General features: G+C 42.0%; 1 protein-coding gene across 3 annotated transcripts in view; it reads left to right on the forward strand.

Annotated features, from left to right (window-relative positions):
* ATRNL1 (attractin like 1) overlaps positions 1–22685 on the forward strand; it is a 464000-nt gene that overhangs the window by 398522 nt on the left and 42793 nt on the right. Inside the window, exon 30 of one of the 3 annotated variants that reach the window (XM_059661523.1) lies at positions 8166–8275. The exons of the other annotated variants lie outside the window; for them this stretch is intronic. Within the exon in view, the coding sequence (XP_059517506.1) occupies positions 8166–8218 (53 nt within the window). The 3' untranslated portion in view covers positions 8219–8275. Of the gene's footprint in view, positions 1–8165; positions 8276–22685 lie in introns of those variants that run through there. 3 annotated transcript variants of the gene reach the window in all.

The following is a 22685-nucleotide window of genomic DNA, read 5'->3' on the forward strand; positions in this document are numbered from 1 at the left end:
AATAAAACATCCATACATTTGAAATTTACTGTCATTACCCAGTTGGGAGAGGGAGAGGGTCTACCCATTCCGATAGCACTTTGGGGTTAGGTTATTCTAAGGGATAGATGGAGGAATAAGTTGAGGATCAATATTTTATAAGAACAGTTTGGAAAGTGACTCAAAAAGAAATCCCTCTAAACCAAGGCATCAGTCCCTAAAAAAAAAAATGGAACATGGAAGGAGGATAAAGATATAAGCATCTAAGTAGAGTTAATGCATTTCTGAAATAATACTGTGAATGTGTATTGAGCACCTATTATGGACTAAGGGCTTTGCATAGATAGTTTCATTTGTGTGCTGTGAACACTTACTAGGAGTGAACACTTACTAGGTGTGTAGCAGACAGGCATCAAACAAGTAATCACACTGCTATGTGCCTAATTACAAATTGTGGTAACTACAGTGAAGGAAAATACAGAAAGGTGTGAGAGTTTCCCATTTAGATTTGAAGGTCAAAGATGGTCTGGCTGAGTAAAAGATGTTACGGGAAAACTTGGAAGAACGGCCAGGATTAGCCAGAGACTGAAAGGAGATTTCAGGGCAGAAGTGATGCCATGATTTGCAGGAGCTAGGGGGCTAGCTGTTGGCATTGCAGGTCTGTGGCAGTGTGGGTTGAGATCCCGTCTTCAAGAAACTTGAGTTGACTTGCAGAGAGCTTGATCCCCGAATCCAGGGCTTGGATAATAGCAGCCATTAAGGACTTGGGCCTTGACTTAAGGCAGCATTCAGTCATAGGAACATTGAAAGACAAATTAGGAAACCAAATACTATGAGTCTTGTATACCCAGTGAAAATGAGACAAGTCTAAGTATAAGCTGATGAGCCACTACCTGTGAGGTCCTCATATTACTCAACCCAGGACGGAACGGAAAGGGCAGTGTGGTTCAATGGTCAGAATATCAAATTTGCTGCCACTTCCTTGGTGTTTTATCCTGGGAAGACACTCAACCTTTCTCGGCTTGTCTTTCATTTTGTAAAAGAAGGATCGTGCTACCGATCTCTTAGGAATAGTTAAGGCTCAAACAAGTTAATGTCATACCATGCTTCATTCAGTGCTAGTCAGTGTGCACTCTTTCCTCACTCTTCTATTTGATTTATATTTAGAGGGGTAACAACATGAAAATATCCACATGCCTGGTAAAGTGCATGCACTTTATAATCAACATTTACGTTCCAGCATTTTCTCCATTTTTAATTGTGTTTTGCTGGGAAGTGAAATCACCAAATTGCGGGAGGAGGAAGGAATTAGTATGTAAATTTACTCAGACACAGAATTCAGTGCATGCTCAGTTAAGGTGAGATGAATGAATGATTGCTGTATATTTACAGAGATTTGCCAGTTATCAGCATAATTAATTAATTGCTAAGACAGTATATGTTAAATAATAATTTGAAAGCATTTGGGGGTAATTTGTGTTTGTAAGTGGTTCATAAACTGAATTCTAATCTCTTACTCTCTGAATATTCTCTTAGCGATAAGCCTACCATGTTTTAATTAAAGAACTGTTCTGACAGTTCGGAAAAGAAAACTTCTTTTTTCTTTTTAAAACATTTCTAGCATTTCAGCTAAGCAATTTATCCAGAATGATTTTCCCTTTAAAAAGCCTAGCAGACAATTAGAAGCACAGTACAGTAAATTTTCTGCCTTATGGCTCCAAGCCAAGAACCATACAACTTTTGTGCTTTCTAAGCAATTACAAACTAAAACGAGTAACTTGTATATTGGAATGGGGCTGCTTTGAGCTGCTATTCCCACAGAATATGCTTCCGTCTTTCTTAGAAGCCTGAGAATAAAATTGAGAAGGGATGCATCTGATTGAAGCTAGAATGCTGCTTGCATTGTTCTTCACCTTAGGTCGAATGGGAGTCATTTTATTTGCTATTAATGTGAATAGAGAGCTTGTTCCTTCTCAGAATGTAGCCTGCAGTAAAGATCAGTAATACCCGTGGTTAGAAATGAAACTGCCTGAGTAGACTTACTATTAGCTATCCCTGTGATTGGTCAGACCCTAGGAAACCATTGGGGAAATCATAGTTGGAAGACTATGATTTGCTTAAACAATGATGTCTGCCAGGAATTCCTGTAATCTCCCTTTAGCTCTTTCTCCGGAATATGAGAGTGCAATCCCAATCCAGATAGTTTCTATCTGTACATACAGTTGGGTCAAGGATAGGTTGGTGGCCCCTAGTTGGTAAGGTATGCTGGTATTCAGATATTTCCCCTATGAATTTATTTTTGGACTTTGGGAATGAAAACAGTGCTTGAGGATATTTAAATCCTAGTAAATATAAACAGTAAATAAAATCAACACAATGGACTAGAAATATTTCAGCCCACAACATAGCTCTAGAAATGTTATGTTGGTTTAGTCCCTCTAAGGACTTGGCAATATTTTTCCCATAACAAGTATACCTCACTATTTTATACACTTATTTACAAATATTTACTGAGTACAAGCAGAATCCTGAGCACTGTGCTAGGCTGTGTTTACCCAGCACTGGATAAAACAAACACACTCCATCCTTTGGGACGCTACTCCCGGGGCAGAGCGAAGCCAAATGGTCCCTCAGTGTCTTTTCTGCAAATGAAACTTTTGGAGGAATCCCAGCAGATACAAGTGGAGCAGCTCTGGGAGAACGGGCCAGGGCCAGGAAGCTGCCATGGCCCTTCCCATGCCCTCCAGGCAAACCTCTGTAGGGCTCTGCGGACCTAGTTTGACATCCACCTTGCTTGCGCAGAGCGATGGTAAGAGACTCTGGGGCCTCTGCTCTGCGGCACACCGGCCTGGCGAAACCTGTTTCAGGGCCTGCGGGCAGCCTCAGCACACTGACCGCTCACCAAGAACACGCAGCTTCATTCCAACCGACCTGATGTTCCCCCATGTACTCTCTGCCATGGACACACAGTTTCTTTATCACTATGGTTTGGGCAGGAGAGGATGCCACTGGGAAGATGCATCTCCCAGAAAATAGATAACTGAGAAACTATAATTATAAGAATGAAATAGATACAGATAACTTATAACAGTGGTTCTCAACCTTGGCTGCACATTAGAATCACCTGGGAATCTTTTTAAAATCCTGATTTCTGGGCCTCATCCTCCGGAAATTCTGTTTCTTTGTTATGGGCTGGGGCCACAACATTAGTAAAAAAGAAACACAATTTCTGGAGGATGAGGCCCAGAAATCAGGATTTTAAAAAGATTCCCAGGTGATTCTAATGTGCAGCCAAGGTTGAGAACCACTGACTTATAAGCAACCTTAACACACCACACACACACACACACACACACACACACACACACACACCCCTTAGCCAAATGCTTGGAATCTGCCAAGGGACTCACACCAGTCCGCTAGATTAATCTGGGGCGGGGCAAATGCTCTACACGCAGCTTTCTTTTGCCCAGGAGGGGCCTGCAGATGTGCCTCATTTATACGGAGACTAAGAAGGACCTACCCGGCATTATATTCTGGCCCTAAGTTTCAAGAGGCTCTGCCCTCTGCTGCATAATGCATGTGCTTTGTTCATGCTGCTCCATTAATACCAGGGCTCCCCAACGTCCTGCAAGTAGCTTCGTAGCTCTGCAGCCCCAAGGCCTGAACTTGTAGAAAAACTTACCTCCTTACTCCTCACGTATCCATTGTTTGATTGAAGGATTGGAAGATTCCAGTGGTGGGAATGAGAAAAGAGAAATGTGGGGTTTTCAGCATAAAAACGCTATAAGGAAGAGAACAGTTGTAATGGGGAAGGCTCTCTGACCTGCTGAAGTGGCCCAGGTCCTTGAGATGCACAAGCAGCGTTTCTGTGGCTTCCATTCTCAGCCCGTGGTGTGGCATTAGGTGGACGTGGCAATGACATTTCTCAGTAGCATGGTGTCTACTCTGCTCATAGGCTCCGGCCTGGTGGTTGGTGGTCACTGCCGTTTTCAGGGAAAACTGTGCATTTAGAGATGAGCTCCGACAGCAGCAATACTGGAGCTTTGTGGAAAGGGAAGCGGCCGTCACAAACAGACAAAAGGAAATAGCCATCGCTACGTGGATCTTACCTTTACGTGGCCATTTAGCCATCACCGTTCCAAAAGGATTTGAAATGGATTTTTACCTCATTTCTCCTTACATCTGGCCCAGTATTTATTTCGTTAATCCATGCTTAGGAAGCATGTATACACAGAAGCCTGGCGCGTTTTCAAGGGTGGGAGACAGGGCACACCAGTCAGCCACAGGGAGGTTTGAATTTGGGATGGTTTCATTTCACCAGGCGGAATGTCGGAGCCATTTCTCAGTGTAGCCAGCTCCTGCAGATTCCGGGATCTGAATCCCGTCCCTCCCAGAGAGGAGCCGGCTGTCAGGAGATTCTCAGCAAACAACAACAACAGAAAGCATTAAGCCGCTTCTTCCTAATTACGTCGCTCTCTAAATATCTAATTATCGTTGAGAACAAATTGCATGTTGCAGAGATAATATTATGGGGACCGTTAATCTGTTGGGCTTCTGCCTTTGAATTCCTGAGTCGGTGCTGCAGCTTGTGGAGCAAAAACTGTTGCCACCTGGACACTTTATTATGATTTCACATTTAAATGCAAACCCTGCGTAAGAGGGGTTCCGTTAGATGGACCAGCCATTCATACTTAGATATGCATCCCGTGGACAGGGTCTCCAGATTTCCCAGGTAGCTGAGAACAGTGAATAACTGAGCGTGGGACAGATTACAAGGGAGCAGTGGGAATATTGTAATACCAATGAGGTGACAGTGGAATTAACTTCTCTAATTCTTTCTCCTACCCGGGCATAGAGGTCTGCAGCTGTTTATGACATTCCTCATAACTACATAGGATTTACTTAATAAATGCTGATCCAAAAAGCACACATTCCCAAAGATTACCTGATAATTGCACCTACTGTAATATGCTTAAAGCTAATTAACATTCAGTCTTCACTTCAGAGAATAGAAATTACCAGGTACTTATCCTATAATTACATCTTTGTGCATTTGCTATTGTAATCCATGGCTTAACTATATAATTAAGTGACGAACAGTGACTGTATAAGTAGAAAGTGCTTATGCAAAAGTTGTGCCTTATCCAAAAAAATAAAATAAAGTAAACAAGGCCAAAGAATCATGTCTCATTGCAAGTTCCATTGTTCTGAGGGAGATTGGATAGCATGACGAGAATTAAAGTAATTCCGTTAGCTCCTTGGAGGTGGGGAGTTGAGAACACTGTCAGGAGGATGTCCATTGTGGGTCATCTCAGCACTAGGGAGGAGCTGCATGGCAATTCTCATTGTTGTGTTTTTTTTTTCTGGGTCTTTATCAAGTAGCAAGCACTTAGAAGTTGTCTTACTATAAATTTGACCTGTTCCTAAGCCATTAAGCCTAGTAGTTTTGTGTCAGATGCTTTGTGTAAGAATTATTTTTAAAATAATGTTTTCATTTTATTATAATGCAAATATATACTCATTGTAAAATGTTTGCAAAATATTGAAAAAACCCCAGAAGAAAATAGAGGTCACTTATAATACCATAACAATGTTAACTTTTTGTTGACTGTGCTTCCAGACTCTTCCAGATGAATCTCTCGCTAGATAGATAAAACATTGCAACCTGATATTTCAACAGTGTATTATGAACAATCTAATGAAGTATTATTTCTCATCATATTTCCCCTGACTCCATAATACTCTGCAAGATTGATAGTCCCTAAATTATTTAACTATTTTAATGGATATTTAAGTTACTTACAGTTTTTCACCATTAATAATTTTTATTTTAGTCTTCACTCTGTGAGGTCCGACTAAGAGAATTTTTAAATGCTGTGTCTTCATGAAAGCATATTCTAGATCGTCCATTCTAAATAAGCACCTTGTGGCAATTTCAGCGTCTGAGTTTGCATCCGTATTCACAGTGCACTGGAGCCATTATGGGTCACCTTGGTTATTGTGGACTGATGAGAAAGGGCAGAGGACAACTTAATAGGACAGTGATGGTAGACTTAGTTCCACCAAGTGGAACCACCGTGTGCAAGACAAATGCAAGTTCAAATAGAGACAAGTGGTGGCAGAATGGAGTCATCACATGGTGGTAGCATAGATATGTCAAACTCAAAAAGAAACTCAAGAAGTTCATACCCTAGTGACATAGCAAGCAGTAATCAAGGTTCGAATGAATATAAGCAGTCACCCTAAACTGATGCTGCTGATTTGAATTTTGTTTGTTTGTAAATATTGTATTTAATTTGTTTCACATTTGTTTAGGTTGTATAGTTGTACAGGAACTATAACCATAAAGAGTTATTATGTAATTTCATATTTTCACACACTTAAGTGATATTAAAAATAGCATAAGTTGACATTGGGAGGGTGGTCTGTAAGAAGTTTTCTTTGAGTGGATCCATACATTTTCTCACTTTGGGTTGCACTGCTCTCCCAGCTACATCTTCATGCATATCCTTAGAATAGATTACTTCCTTAGGGAAATTTCCTAGACATAGAATTACTGATAAATGTTGAAAACATTCTAAGGCTTTTGATGTTTTTTGTCAAATGTGAGTACAGATTCTCCAAGTTACTCTTTCTCCCTTTAGTTTCGCCTTCATTTGTAAGATTTTCCACAGAGGCCCATTCGTTTTACAGTTTGGCAAGTACGTACTGAGTGCGTACCATGCACAGCCATCACACTTGCCACTGGAGCCTCAAAGATGGGAGGATTCGGTGTCTGCCCTAGAGGAGCCCACCCACTAAAAGGAAGACAGCTGTTCACCAAAGATTGTTTTCACTTTTCAAAAGGATGGAGGACCACAAAGAGCTTTTGTTTCATGGATTATATCTATAGATATTTACTGTGTTAGAAAAGAGATAAATTCTTCAAAGGCCATAAATCTTCTTTTTCACTGTAAAGCTCCTATTTTACCATTGGCCACACACACTGCCAATTGTTTTCCTTGAAGTGACAGGCATTTCTTCATTTTTCAGGAGATGTCTTCCATATATCCACAGTGGAATAACCAAAATTTGTCAGTCATTCATGTGAGATAAAAATGACGTTCCCCCCCCTACCCCCCAACCCCCCCCCCCCAAAAAAAGTGCAGCTAGCTCAGCTGGGGAGGCACAGAAGTCCCTTTCCTGAGACACCACCGTGGCTCAGTCCGCGGCACCAGTGCAGAGTGCGTGCTTCCCTTTTCCTGGCACAGAATATTAAAATGACGTGTGCACCCAGATTTCACAGGGTAACACATTCTTAAGTGAAATTAATATTACTTTTTACCATGATTATGTAGCAGATGATGGATACCTGACCGTTAACACAGGTTGGTACCACAGTCTTGATTTGTGCTTCAGCTCCAGCAATTTTACTTAACATATCATTTGCACCATCGGTACAAATAGCTACACAACAAAATATAATTTCTTAGTATTATTTTGTAAAGAATGTCCTAGCATTATGAAAATGGTTTTGACCTCGGGACCCCCTTAAAAGGGCCTCGAGGACCCGTAGGTTCCTCGGACCATGCTTTGAGAACCACTGCTCTGGAGTTGGATGACCGTGTGATGGGCAGTACTCAGTGTGCTGTGGCAGCAGAAGAACAGGAGTGCCTCAGTCTGCTTGGAAGTCAGGGAAGGATCCACAGTAAAGTGATGATTAAGCTGAAACTCAAAGAATAGGGAATTGGCTTAAAGATCTACCATTGGAAACAAAAAATCTAGACACCCCCCCCCCCATGCACCCCCACTGCTGCTTCATCTCTCTCATCTATTTCACATCAAGCTTCTCTGAAGAATTTCCTCTGTGCAGTGACTTCATCTCCTCCCCGTCTACTCACTCATCAACCCACCCAATCCTACGTTCCGGCTCCGTCATACGGCAAAATGCTCCTTCTCCATCTTTCTTAAAATACGCTCCTGCCTTGACTTCACTTGTGTCATATTCTCCTGGCTTCCCTCCTTTCTCTCTATCCCTTTTCTGCTTTCTTTGCTGGCTTATATACCTCTATTCAGCCATTAAAACTCAATATTTCTTAGAGCTCAGCTCTAGACCCTCCACTCTTATCACCCTGTGCTTTCTCTAAGCATTGCTACCCAAACCCAATGGTAGATCCTTAATTATAGTTTCTCATACATTCTAGCTGCAACCAGACTTGTCCTCCAAACCCTTGCTATTGGAAGTGTGGTCTGTTGATCAGCAGTATTGGCATTACCTTTGAACATGTTAAAACTGCAGAATCACGGACTCCACCCTTGGACCTACTGACTCAGAACCTGCATTTTAGCATGCTGTCCAGATGATTTGTAGGCTTGTCTCGTTGGAGACCTGCCTTTCTAAGAAGCAGACCAGAGGTAGAACTGCTTCCCTGCTATTTCCTCCTGTCTGTCTCAAAGGCACTTCAAAACAGAACTTAGGTCCCTAGGAGGTTTGGCTCAGTAGCTAGAGCGTTGGCCTGCAGATCGAAGGGTCCCGGGTTCAATTCTGGTTAAGGTCAAGGGCATGTACCTCAGTTGCAGGCTCCTCCCCTGCCCAGGCCCTGGTCAGGGCTCGTGCAGGAGGCAACCAGTCGATGTGTTTCTCTCACATCAATATTTCTGTCTCACCCTCTCTCTTTCACTCTCTAAAAATCACTGGAAAAATGTCCTCGGGTGAGGATTAAAAAAAAAAAAATAGAACTTAGAGATTTTTTTCCATATCCGGTTTTTTCCTCCCAGTGGCATGCAAATGGGAAACCTTCTCTGTCATGCAAATGGGAAACCTGATCATGTCTAATTTATCACCAAGTTCACCATCTCTCACATCCCTTCTATTCTCTCCATTTTCCTCTCCCCTACCGCCATCCTTGTGTAAGCTACTATTCTCTATTACCTAGACATTTTGCAGTATCTTCTCAGTTGGTTCACCTGCTTCAACTTTTACCCCCTCCAATTTATTTTCTGCAGTAAATTGTGGAAAAGAGCAATCTTTTGGACACACACATTGGATCTTATCACCGTCTTGCTTAAAACATCCCAATAACTTTCCATTGCTCTCATGATAAAGATGAGCATCTGTAATGCACTCATATGAGGTCTGTCCCTCCTGCCTCTCCAGATTTGTCCTGTGCCTCGTTCTCTAAGGTCCCAGTCCTCTCTCCCCTTGTTCTCTCACCTCCACTGCAGCTTGTCCAGTGAACTCCTGTTTGCAGATCTCAGGTCATTCATTTCTTCCTCAGAGAGCCTCCTTTGGCCTCCCTAATTAGATGGATTTCTCTTATTCTTTCATCTCATATTATATCACTTAATTCTCCTGCGTGTTTGTCACAGTTGTAACTCAACATTCATTTGTGTGTGTGTGTGTGTGTGTGTGTGTGTGTGTGTGTGTGTGTTTCTTTGATTAAAGTCTGACTTCACGGGATTGCAAGCTCCATTAGGACGGGGACTATGCATGTTTTCCCCACTGTTGTCACCTCACTCAGGGCCTGGAACAGGGGTGGGCAAACTTTTTGACTCGAGGGTCACAATGGGTTCTTAAACTGGACCGGAGGGCCGGAACAAAAGCATGGATAGAGTGTTTGTGTGAACTAATACATGTTAACACTGCTGCTGGTGAAGGAGCGGAGGGGAGAGCAAGAGAACCCTCCGCTCTTTCGGCTCCGCAGGCAGATAGAACAGCCGAATGGGCCGGATCCGGCCCGCAGGCCGTAGTTTGCCCACGGCTGGCCTGGAAGATAATAGGCAATGTCCTATAGGTTTCTCTCTCTCTCTCTCTCTCTCTCTCTCTCTCTCTCTCTCTCTCTCCCCTTATGAGTAGTTCTACCACATGGAATTCCTTCCCCCCGCATCGTCACATAGCTAAACATAGCTAAATAATAACTATCTTTCAGGATTCAGCCATAGTGACGTCCCCTACATGTGGACTTAACAGCTGAAATCCTCTTCAGATGTTCATATATATAAGTGTCTTGTACAATAATTACTATGCTGTTTTTCTCTCTGTGTATTAATTGGTGTAAGAAATGACTAGTTGTGGAAAAGGTAAACAAAAGTTGAATTTCTCTCCCGGCTGGTGTGGTTCACTGGCTGAGCTTCGACCTATAAACCAGTAGGTCATGGTTTGATTCCCAGTCAGGGCACATGCCCAGGTTGCGGGCTCCATCCCCAGTGTTGGGTGTGCAGGAGGCAGCCGATCAATGATTCTCTCTCATCATTGATGTTTCTATCTCTCTCTCCCTCTCCCTTTCTGAAATCAATAAAAATATATATTTTTTAAAAGTTGAATTTCTCTCATACCTAGTCCAGTGGGCTGACTGAAGCAGGGACTTCATCCACCCTTCCTTTATTCAGTGAATCAGAATTTCAGCTGCCTTCTCTTATCACGCTTAGCAGAAGGCTTAGAAGGTGCCACAGGGCATGGAGCCGCCTCACAATGTAGTGAATGTCCTGGCCCAGAAATGTCATGGCACTTCTGCTGGAGCCAGTAATCCGTCCGCTCCTAAACAGATGGGCCGTGGAGTGAAGTCTCCCCTTCTGCCCAGGATGGTGCACAGAACCAGATCTGCATGAAAGCTAGTCATCGTTACCGAGCCACAAACTCCTGAGAGAGGACATGGTGTAGGCCTGAGTCATCTTTACAGAACACTGAGGAGCTTGACCGGTCACGTGTTCGCTAACGAATATAAATTGCTGAATGAATAAGCGAAGGTTTCCGAAGATAAAAAACAGAGACAAAACAAGAAACAGAAAGGCAGGTACAGAATAGAACCAGCAGACAGCATTTCTTCCATAACCCACTGCTGTTTGTGACACACATTTGGGCAGTGCTAACTGACCTGGCCAACATGCTGAGCCCTTCTCCTCCCTCAAAAAAACCCAAAAATTAAAAAGCCATTTTTTGTTGTAATATTGTAGCTTCCTATGCTGAAATATTAATGAGAAATTTCAGAACAATGCCTGTGCACTGGATAGTGTGCAAGTGTGTTTTAAGCATCCCGCCATACAGGAATTCTCTCAATAATTCCGTGACACAGTGATTCGCATCTCAGAGATCAGGTGTCGTGTAGACCACAGAATTCACACCGCCTCAGAGCGTGGGCTCAGGCCTGTCTGACTCTAAAACCACCGTGTCCTACTTCAGAGTTTATGAAACATCTGAGTACGTATCAACCCTGAGAATGAGCACATTTAAGTAGCGTAATTAATCTACCCATTGTAATCCCCATGACCTAACTTGGAGAACAGACTCTGAGGGATTACTAGTGGAATCTTGCCAAGACTGTAGGCAAATTCCAAAGCATCCAAGCCTCAGTCCTTAATTAAAGTTACATATTCGAAAGCCCAGGTGGTACTCTCACTATTGGTTAATGCTGCTTTGGTTAATATTGGGGAGGCGGGGTAGGGAGGCCAGCTGAGACAGTAGCCACAAAGCCCCTGTCCTTTTGTCTTTGATACATACATTCATCTATGTTCGCATAAATCAGACTCGCCCTTGGTTTTACACTTAGCTATGTGTACAGTCAAAACACTAGATTGTGAAGATGCTCATTGCGGGAAAGCCGGGGAGGCCCCAGGAGCCCTTTGATGGCTGTCTCTGTGCCCACCTCGCTAGGGGGGGGGCGGCGGATGGTGTTTGAATGTGGAACCTGATGAGCACAGACTGGGACGCTGAAGGACCCCATTCTCCATCACTCGAATGCTATTAATTTTTAAAATTATTTATTGAACACAAAGACATCTGATTGAGCACTTGGTGGAATGAATCTTTCCCTGCCACTCTCATTCATTGCCCGTTTTCATCATCTCTTTGTTAAAATGGGCAGTAATGGTGCTGTAGAACAGCCCCTTATGTGGCCCAGAGCGCCTGCCACGTAAGATTTTTTTTTTTTCTCACACCAGCTTTTGAAAATTGCTACTTCTTGTTATTTCACATTTTTTTTTCCCCAGGAGCACTAAGTTTACCTGCTGTAGGAAAAGATTATTTAGAGAAAGGTACACTTTCTATCTCCTTTAATCGTGTGGGTTATGATATGTTTGATAGTTCCTGAAGGACACGGTCAGGTTCGGAGAAGGAGCCAGTAAACCTTAGGTGCTAAGAAATATAGCCCCATAATGATGCCGACTCATATGCAGACATATTTTACCTGCTTAATGGTGCCTTTTAGTAGCTGAGACCTTTGCTTTACAGGGCTGCTCAATGGCCTGTTTGCCTCTGTGCCAAATGAGTGTTGAGGGAGGTTTCTGATGAGAAGAAAGTTCAGTTTGGATATTAGAGTGATGGCCATCCCGTTGGAGGCGGTCAGGCTGGTTTCTCTCAAATGTTACCTTTTACTGCTGATGCAGACTGGGACTCATGAAAGCCAAAGGACCTCTTGTTTGTCTCTAAAGATGCAAATCAAGGCGACACCTCCAGCCCGCAGCATTAATGGACATTTTTTTAAAATGTATTTTATCTTCCCTAGGTAAAAATAAAAAAACAAAACCAATTATATGTTCATCTTAGGTTTGAAATATGCTCTTAATGGCAAGTGAAAGCTTGTAATATCTGAAACAGCATACACTACCATTTGAAACACATGGGTGTCCAAAAGCAACATTGAGAGGGAGGCCATTTAAGGAAGGAAGAATTGTGGTCAAGATGCAGAGAGTAAGAGGCAGTGTCCTGGGAGGCCAGGGGAAGCAGGATTGCCGATTATCTATACACTCCCCACGCCCGTGGTCTTCATCCAAGGACAGACTGGGACTGGGCCTGTTGGTTGTGTCTTTCTATTTTGAAATACAGAGTTTGTAAATAAATGAGTTCTTTTCATGCAAAAACTTCATGTGGACAGCGTATCAGATTAAATTGCACATAGAATTATGCCAGGTTTGGCGCAAATGACTGAGTGTCAAGGCGAGTTATCATGGATCACCTCTATCCTTGGACCCATTCATTAGACTTTGAGTCATCAATTTCTTCTTTTTCTAAATGCATCTTCTCCAAACACTATAAGATCACCTAGTTCCAGATTTCCCCCTCAAACTGGACGGAAACTTCCAATCATCACCAAAAAAATTATAGCTTTAGTTTTCTTTTCTTTTGACAATTAGGTTATCTGGCTGAGATTTATTTGACTTAGATAAGCTAGTAAAATATTTTTCCCCTTAATAAAACGTACAGTGTTTGCTGCATTGATAATAATTTATAGATTCTGAATATTCTACAGCTTAAATAGGGCATGATGAATTCAGCTCAGTAGTTCAGATTTGTGGTGCACTTTATTGAATGATAGATTCAGGGTAAGAAAAAAGAACAACTCCATCCTCGTGTGGATGAAAGTAAAATCTCATGCAGTAAGACTCATGGACGTGAAGAGGGAAAAGAGTCTACTGAGTCTACTGAAACCCTGTCAAATAGTTTTTTATTTTGTTTCTTCTGCTGTTTGCACCTGGTATAGTCTCTCTCAGAAGGATTTTTCTGAAATTTCAGGACATTGCAATGGTGGCTTTTAAAAAGCAAAATTGGATGGCTTTTGTTTCAGAAACAGGCCCGACAGTGCAAACGCAACCAGTTATTATTCACTGTCGAAAGAATACAGTCAAGTTTTGTGTAAGGGGCCACTTACCCAGTAAGGGGGGAGTCACAGTTTCCAAACGCGTAGTCTAACAATCATGTAATTTCTCCTTGTGATTTAATTTCTATATCTGGTAAGACATGTTTTGCCCTGTTTAGCCACCAGTCCTTTCAACGTGTACAGTAAATCTTACAAACTGTGGCACAGAATCACTCAAAGTGATACCGCTTTTCTTGTTGCCTTTATAATAAGAATAGTGGATTTGAGGTTAGCAATGTTTCATGCTGATTCTATATCTCTTGTCAGACTATGAGTTCTTTGCAAGCAGGAATAGCAAGTCTGTCATTTAAACTACACTGTGTGTTTATTTGGGGAGGAAGCAGGTGTGGATTCCGGAGAACCTGAAGCCCCTCACGCCACCCATATGGATAAGTCAGAGCACTGCGTCTTACACAAGGAGTTTGAGCTCCAAGGGAACTCTTTCAGGATCACAGAGTATTTAGAGAGAGGGTGTTCAGACGGCTGGGGAAAACGGGGGATGGTGTTGTTTTGCATTCTGTTTATGCCCCTGTGTTTGTAATGGTAACCCTAATTATACCTGTACTGTATTACAGGTAAGTGATCTAATTAAATATTTCATAAACTGATAAGATGTTAGTTCACAAATGGTTTCTGTTAAAATCAATGTTTTAGAAGCTGTTAAGACAAGTTACTTTTTAAAAATGCTGTTGAATTGCCCTAGCCAGTTTGGTTCAGTGGATAGAGCAGCGGCCTGCGGACTGAAGGATCCTAGGTTGGATTCACATGCCCAGGTTGCAGGCTTGATCCCCAGTAGGCGGCATGCAGGAGGCAGCTGATCAATGATTCTCTCTCATCATCAATATTTCTGTCTCTCTCTCCCTCTCCCTTCCTCTCTGAAATCGATTGGGGGAAAAAAAAGATGACAATTCTGTTGACTTGTATGTGGACACGTGTGTCATGAAAGCCTAGGGAGGAAGGAGCTTCAAGGAGAGGACGCTCAGTTGCGTCCAAGTCCTCAAGAACAGGAGGAGAAGAAAGAATGTGAACAGTCCATGGACTTGTCCACTCAGAAGCCACCGCCAACGGTGCAGGTTAGAGCTTCATTACGTGAGTGAAAGCAGAGATGAACACGCATGAGATGGAGGGAGAGGAGTGTAGGACATGGAGACCGAGATTCTGAGGCTCATTCAACAGCCAGGCGCCATGGCGAGGAAGAAATTCAGAGAAGATGACGGTCCGGAGCTGGGAAGGACTTTATTGACGAGTGTGGTGCAGAGCAGGAAGGAGCAGGAAGGCTTTGAACAATGTATGTGACTCCTTCTGTAACAGAGGTTCTCAATCTCCTGGCCCTTTAAATACAGCTCCTCATGTGGTGACCCAGCCATAACATTATTTCCGTTGCTACTTCATAACTGTCATGTTGCTACTGTTATGAATCGTCATGTAAATATCTGATATGCAGGATGGTCTTAGGCGACCCCTGTGAAAGGGTCGTTCGACCGCCAAAGGGGTCGCGACCCACAGGTTGAGAACTGCTGTTCTATAACATCAAAACAGTAACACGTAATTCAAAAGGTTGGTAGGTTGACAAAGCCAAATGCAGAGTATGGAGCAGAGTTTTTTTCTTCTCTGTATCTCAGCTTCCTTCTGAGAAGGCTGAGTCCCGTCCAGCTGCAGGACTTGGTGTTCTGCCGAGCATGTGGGTGGATGAGCGTAAGCACTTTGGGAGCAGGCTGGGGACTGCTCAGTTGCCAGGCACTGAGAGCACGGATCTGGCTGCTCCCAGGGGAGATTCAGGTGGCAGGGTCGGGGCAGCAGGGATGGCAGGGGGCAGTGGGAGGCCAGCAAAGGGGACAGACACCTGGCCTGGTATGAAATGTGGCTCCTTCCCCAAGAGCCCCCTCCAAAAATAACTTTTGTAATGTCCACTGGACGCATAAATGCTTGGTATGGATATCTATAATAATAAAAGCATAATAGGCTAATTAGACCAGACGTCCACCCGGACAAAGCCGGGGCTGCCAGGGAAGCCCAGGTCCCAGGTGCCAGAGGGATGCTGGTACTGGCAGCCGGGGGAAGGAAGGCCTACTCTTGCACGAATTTCATGCATCGAGCCTCTAGTATATTATAGTAAAAATGGAATAAGGATGTTTGTCTTATGCCTGGGTCAACATGACACAGGAAAACTTCTCAAGGAAGCCAGACTTTAAGGAAAATTCAAAAGACCCTGTAACATCATCTCGAAGAATAAACAAACATTTGGGAAGGACTGTATACTCCACGGGATGAGGAAAGAAGCAAGAGGAATGCAGAGGCATTTCCACAAGGCGCCAGGGGCAAGAAAGCCCCCGAGCTGACTCCTGTGCTACATATAAAGCCAGGCACCTGGAACATACTAGTAATAGATGCAGAACCTGTTGCTAATTAGCATGGCCTTCGATGGAAGACGCACCAGAGGACATTGTTGATGGCCCATCGGAGAAATGGAGCTGAGATGATTGTTAGATTTCTCTGCTTTATAGGCCGTGAAATTAACGACTGGAGCAGAACTTTGGCGTTGTGTGGCTCTTCCTTGATTTTGCTGTTCTTTGGGAAGTCACATTGAGCTTTGTTCGGGAACTTGCTGGCCTTGTCACTACTTATCCAATGAGCAATATGTTAGTCTCACCTCCACAGAAGTCTGAGAGCTTTAAAATTGGCTACAAACAGGTGTGATGTGTGTAAGGTTGTGGCACCCAAGGGAATTTCATTCCTTCTCAGAAATTACAGACATTCCCCAGGCCTCTGCAAGATACTGGAGTTATAATAGAAATGTTCTGGCAATCTCCAAAAAATCCCAAGGAAAAATGGTTTACGAAGTAGCTGACCAGTTACCTCTTGCATTGTTATAATGATCAAGAATATGTTCTTAGGCCTGGCCAGTGTGACTTAATGGTTGGAGCTTTGGCCCACGCATCGAAGGGTCATGGGTTGGATTCCCGGTCAAGGGCATGTACCTGGGTTGCAGGTTTGATCCCTGGCCCGGTCTGGGCTTGTGCGTGGCAACCAATCAATGTGTCGCTCTCACATTGATGTCTCTCTCTCCCTCTCCCCACTCCCTCCCTTCTAATCTCTCTAAACATTAATGGAAAAAAATATCCTCGAGGATTAACAACAACACAAAATAATACGTTTTTATAAAATAAATGTTTATCCTGTTTGCTTAAGTTAACAGCAAAATCATGTGGTGTCTGTGATGCCACCACATAATATTCCTGGACAGTGAGAGTGGCAGCATCATTTCTTTTAAAATCCACCAGGAACATCTACCTCCTTCTGCTTAGACAAAGGCAACCATAATGGCTTTTGCTTCTGGCGGACTGAAATAACATGAGGGGCTTGTGTAGAAACACTTGGAATCTACAAAAATGAGCTTTCTGTGTCTCCCCCAGTAGTTAATTACTGTACCTCCAAGTCAATTAGATGGCTCCTAACCGCTCGGTGGTAACTGTGGTTTCCCTCGCAAGCTGTGTGTGGTAACTCTAGTTTACTTGTCTTTAGTAAAACTCAAATTGCCCTGTGTGTGAGATCCAGAATAATTATCAAAACTGAAGCACGCCAAAATGGGCTCTGTAATTAAAACAATTTCATCAAAAGCTTCTTACTTTAAAATGCTGTTATTTTGTTAATGTTCTCTTGGTTCCTCCAAAGATCATTTTGAAAAAAACAAAACAAAACAAATGAAAGGAGCATTTTTACCATTGTAACTTCCGCACAGATGATCAGAGATTTGCACAGGGCTCATGCTCATCCTGCTGTTCCCATCATTCCCGGCTCTGGGCTGCTCCACCAAGAGCTGATGGTCACTTCCTGCCCACTCTTTCTATGATTCCTTCTTCTGAGAAATGCCCAGTGAAAGATCTGTCTGCCTCTGACACCCCACCCCCAGAAAGCCGCCACCCCTGCTTGGTGCGTTCAGTAAACACTTAGTGAGCACCTACTCTCTACCAAACACTGAAATACCAGGCAAATAGGTGAGTAACACCCAGACCTTGTGCTCCAAGATGTTAATGTCCTATAGAGGAGGCAGCCATTTAGACAAGTGAGTACAAGAAGGCCTGGTAAGAACTCCTGATGACATGCCCACAAAGGTCCATGGGCAAGAAGAAGAGAGAACAGATGATTGTATCCACGGGTGATGTGCAGAAGAGAAATCATAGAGGCCCTCCCGGGGAAGCTGGTGCTCGACTTGGGTCTAGGGTGCAAGGAAGTTGACAGGTGGATCAAATAGGGAGCGGAGATGTTACCAGAGGAAAGAGCAAGAGTCGAAGGCAGAAAGGATGGCTTTCCGATCAGCTATGGCAGTGGTTCTCAACCTTCCTAATGCCGCGACCCTTTAATACAGTTCCTCATGTTGTAGAGACCCAAACCATAAAATTACTTTCGTTGCTACTTCATAACTAATTTTGCTACTATTATGAATCATAATGTAAATATCTGATATGCAAGATGTAGTTTCATTGTTACAAATTGAACATAATTAAAGCATAGTGATTAATCACAAAAACAATATGTAATTATATATGTGTTTTCCGGTGGTCTTAGGCGACCCATGTGAAAGGGTCGTTCGACCTCCAAAGGGGTCGCGACCCACAGGTTGAGAACCGCTGAGCTATGGGATGAGGATGCCATAAACCAAGAAATAAACCAAGAAAGGGAAAATGTGAAGCATGTAAGAGCCCAGCCAGGTTTCTCTGTATTATTGTGACTGTCACTGTCATCATCTTCATCATTAACCACATTTCCCTAATCCATTCCACTCATGCTTTCCCAGCAGATTCCCCATTTAAGGCCAGATTGCCCATTGAGAATGAATCCAGTGGTGTGTTGTCTTCCTAATGTAGGATATGTACTTTGTGATTATTGTGCTGCCTTTATGTACTTTTAAAATTATAAAATCATGACCCACAAGTTGGAAAGTTTAAATTAACCAATAATCAGAAAATAACTGTAGAAAACTATTTTAAAAGCCAGGATCTACATCAAGCATGTCAAACTCGCCGCCAGTGGGCCACATGCTTCGGCCACAAGTTTGACATGCTTGATCTACATGGTTTTTTAGGCAAATTGTTTTAAACTTTCAAGAAATAAGGAATTCCAGTGCTAATTAAACTATTTCAGAGCATAGTGGAATAAGTCAACTTTTTCTAGAGCAAGTATAAATATAACAAGATACCTTGACAAAATGGTTATACAGTTTATTTAAAACTAGAGGCCCAGTGCATGACATTCATGCACTGGGAGGGGGTGGGGGGTGCCCAGCCTGTGCCCTCTCGCAGTCCGGGACCCTCAGGGGAAGTCTGCCTGGCAGCTTAGGCCCACTCCTGCCTGCAGGCAGACATCCTCCGAGGGGTCCTTATCACTGCTGTGGAGGCAGGAGAGGCTCCTGCCACCGCCACTGAGCTGGCTAGGTGTGAGCCCAGCTTCTGGCTGAGCAGTGCTCCCCCTGTGGGAGTGCACTGACCACCAGGGGGCAGCTCCTGCATTGAGCATCTACCCCCTGGTGGTCAGTGCATGTCATAGTGACCAGTCGTTTCACTGTTTGGCCAATTTGCATATTAGGGTTTTATTATATAGGATAATAAAGGTATACAATTATCTAGTAAAGTGTGAAAAAATAAAAATGAAAAGAATAATGGAAAAAAGAATAATTACTCTAGATATTAAAGCATAAAGCTATAGAAATTATAACAATGTGGGGCATAGACTAAACACACAAATCAATGAAATAATACAGAAATAGGCACATATATATTGTAATTTAGTGCAATAATAAAGTATATCAAATAAGTAGGGGGAGAATGATTTTTTAATAATATTGAGGCTGTTGACTAGCACTGTTCAAATAAATAGAAATTTGAACATTACTCCTTACCTTAAAATAAGTTTCAGATGGATAAAATAACATACTATAAGGAGACTGACATAAATATATTAAATTAAAATATGAGTAAGTATTTTTACAAAATTTTAATTGGGAAGACCCACAAAGAAAAATCCTAATGGTTGTGACTGCAATACAGACACATACATTTCAGAACCCAAGTCACAGTGGAAGGCTAAAACACTGCCAAACTTTAGGACATTTATCACAGCATCAATATTTCTAACATATTGAGTTCCGATTAATTAATTTTTAAAATTAAATGTGCCAATTGGAAGCTAGACAAAGGAAGTGAACAAGCAGCTGACATACCTACAAAGAACGAAACAGGAATGGCAGATAAGAAGGTGGAAATATATTCAACTTTCTAATGGTTAAAAAATGCAACTTGTGACTGTAATAAATGATCATTTATGTCTAATTATATAAGCAGAAGAGAAACAACTTTATAGTATCCAGTGTCGCTAGTGTTTGAAGAAGGAGACCTGCTCATGCATTGTTGGAGGGATAGTGTGACAATATTCATCAAAATGTGCAATGTACTGTATCGATCTCTTAGGAATTAAAGGTATTTGAATAAATTTTCAAAGGTAGATTTAAGGCTGTTTATGTCAGCATTTTATATAATAATGAAAAGTTAGAAATATCCTAAATGTTCATCAGTAGGGGATCCAGGCTAATATAAAAACTTAAATGCCTAGGAATATGATGACAGTCGTGAGTAAGAGGAGTGGGTCAGGCGTGAGACAATAGGGAGTGATGGGGACTACAGAGAACTGGAGAGCATTTACTTTCCCAAGGGGACAGCCACTGTCAGCTCCAACTATTTGTTGCCATGAGGTAGTGCTGAGCCAGGCTGCCAGAGTTTCCAGTTTTTCTGGAAGAGAAGCTGGGAGTCGGCTTTGACACCTAATTATAGAAGAAAACACCATGTGTGTCGTATATACGCGCGAAATTTGACCGCAGAACACCAGTTCGCTCCATCTGGTTTATGCAGCGGAGTACGCACGGCCGTCATCATGGTAGATTGTTAATTACCCCTACATGTGCTTTCCCTTCCCTGGAAGAGGAGTATATATCCCATCCTCTGCTGTGCGCTGAGAGAGCCGCCTGCGGAGGCAGTAGACTGCCCTACCCCCTGCTAATGGGCTCAGCCACATGTCTCACTTTGGCCAAACAGATGTAAGCAGGGGTGACCACACCATGTCCCTCCACCCCACCTTCCCTTCTGCCTCTGCCCTAAGTAGGGGCTGCCCAAATCCTGGACTGGAACAACATGTGACACAGAGCCTAGCAGATGACCCCCAACCCCAGACATGTCATATCCATGGCATATAATAAATATTTGTAGTTAGAAGGCACTAAACTGTTGGGGTTGTCCTTGCAGCAAAGCTGATGAATACAAACACTAGTGAAAATTATGACAATTCTCCTTGACCTGAAGCGATTTCTACAATGTGTTACTGTGTGAAAAAAGCAAGCACTAAAACATGAATGTATAAATTAAACTCTTTATGTAAAAATTTGTGAATATATCTTCTGATAAGTATATGTATTTAAAAAGGTCTGAAAGATATGCAAAAATCATTGATGGTGATTGTCTTGAGATATAGAGCTTAGGACAATTTTTACTTTTGTATTTTCCTGTATTTTTTATTTTCTATAACAGATCATCTTTATATAAAAAAAGAATTAATATTTTTCTTGATTGATGGTGGAAAGAAGTTCAAGAGCCGCATTGCGCATTATAAAATAATTCTATTGGGAGAATTTCTCCTCAAAATAGTAAATATCTCTCTTCCCATCAAAACTTGATTCTAAAGCCAAAACTAGCCAAGGCACTTCCGAAGAAAGTCAAAGTGCAGGAATTTGCTTATCAGGATTTCAAGATTTACTAGTATTCTAAAGCTTGACGAAGTGGCGTTGGCGCAGTACAGGTATATAAAGCAATAAAAAACAGCATTGAGAGTCAACACCGCTCCAGAAACCTGATTCATAGCAAAGTTGGCATGTAGACTAGCGGGAAAGGAATGGAGTTTCCAATAAATGGTGTTGGAAAATTGGTTGCCTATAAAAATAAAAGAAAGAAAGAAATTGGACCCCTGCCTCACATAATAACTCAAAATGAATACCACATGGTTTACATTTTTAATATAAAGGTAATATTAAACATTTAGAACACATCTACAAAAGATTTTAATGTCTTTGGAGAAGGGAAGAATTTCCTTAACATGAAGCTCAAACCATGAAAAAAATGGATTAATTGAACAAAATCGGAGAACCTGTGTTCATCAAGAGACTTCATTTTTTTTTAACCGGAGATACTTTTCAAACCTGCGACTGGCAAGTAATAATATTTAGCAATTTTTGAGTGCTTACTGTGTGTTAGATACTGTACTTAGTACTTTATATATATTTATGTATTTCATTTTCACAACTGCCCTGTGAGACCAAACAGTATTGTCATCACCATTTTAATAGGTAGCCCTGAGGCTCAGGGAGGTTAGGAAACTTGCTCAAGTCCACACACTAAGTGGCAGAGCTGGGATTTGAACCCCGGCCGGCTGGCGCCAAAGTCTGTTCTTTTAACCACTTTGTACTACCTCAACTATATTAAATAAAGAATGATCATCCAAAACATATAAAGGATAACTTCAAGTAAATAACAAAAAGACCAACAATACAATGAAAAAAGGGCAAAAGATGTATCAGTCACTTCACAGATGAGGAAATATTAATGGTCAATAAACATATGAATAGATCTCAATTTCACTAGCAATCAGTGAAATGCAAATTAGAGCTATAAAGAGCTAAACCCACCAGATTGGCAAGGATTAGCTTTGCCAGTATAAAATAATGGCAAGGATGTGACTGTTCTACCCTAATAGAGGGACTGTAAATTCATAAATATATTAAATTCCTCATAAGAGTTAATTAATTGGTATTTTGGTCCTACTATCTAAAGTTCTTGTGGGGAAAAAACAACCTTATCTCTTTTTCTTTATTTAACCCAACAGTTTATCTAACATAGACACATGAAATAGTCCCATTAAATATAGAAGCAAATATATTTTGGTTTATAAAATATACATATGGAGTTTATTAAATGGCTTGTAAAATATAAAATTAGTCTTTAAAAATTGATGGGAAAATTGAGCCTCTTTCAAGTCTACTTTAATTACAAAGAG

This window comes from Myotis daubentonii, chromosome 13 (assembly GCF_963259705.1).
Source record: "Myotis daubentonii chromosome 13, mMyoDau2.1, whole genome shotgun sequence".
Taxonomy (NCBI): domain Eukaryota; kingdom Metazoa; phylum Chordata; class Mammalia; order Chiroptera; family Vespertilionidae; genus Myotis; species Myotis daubentonii.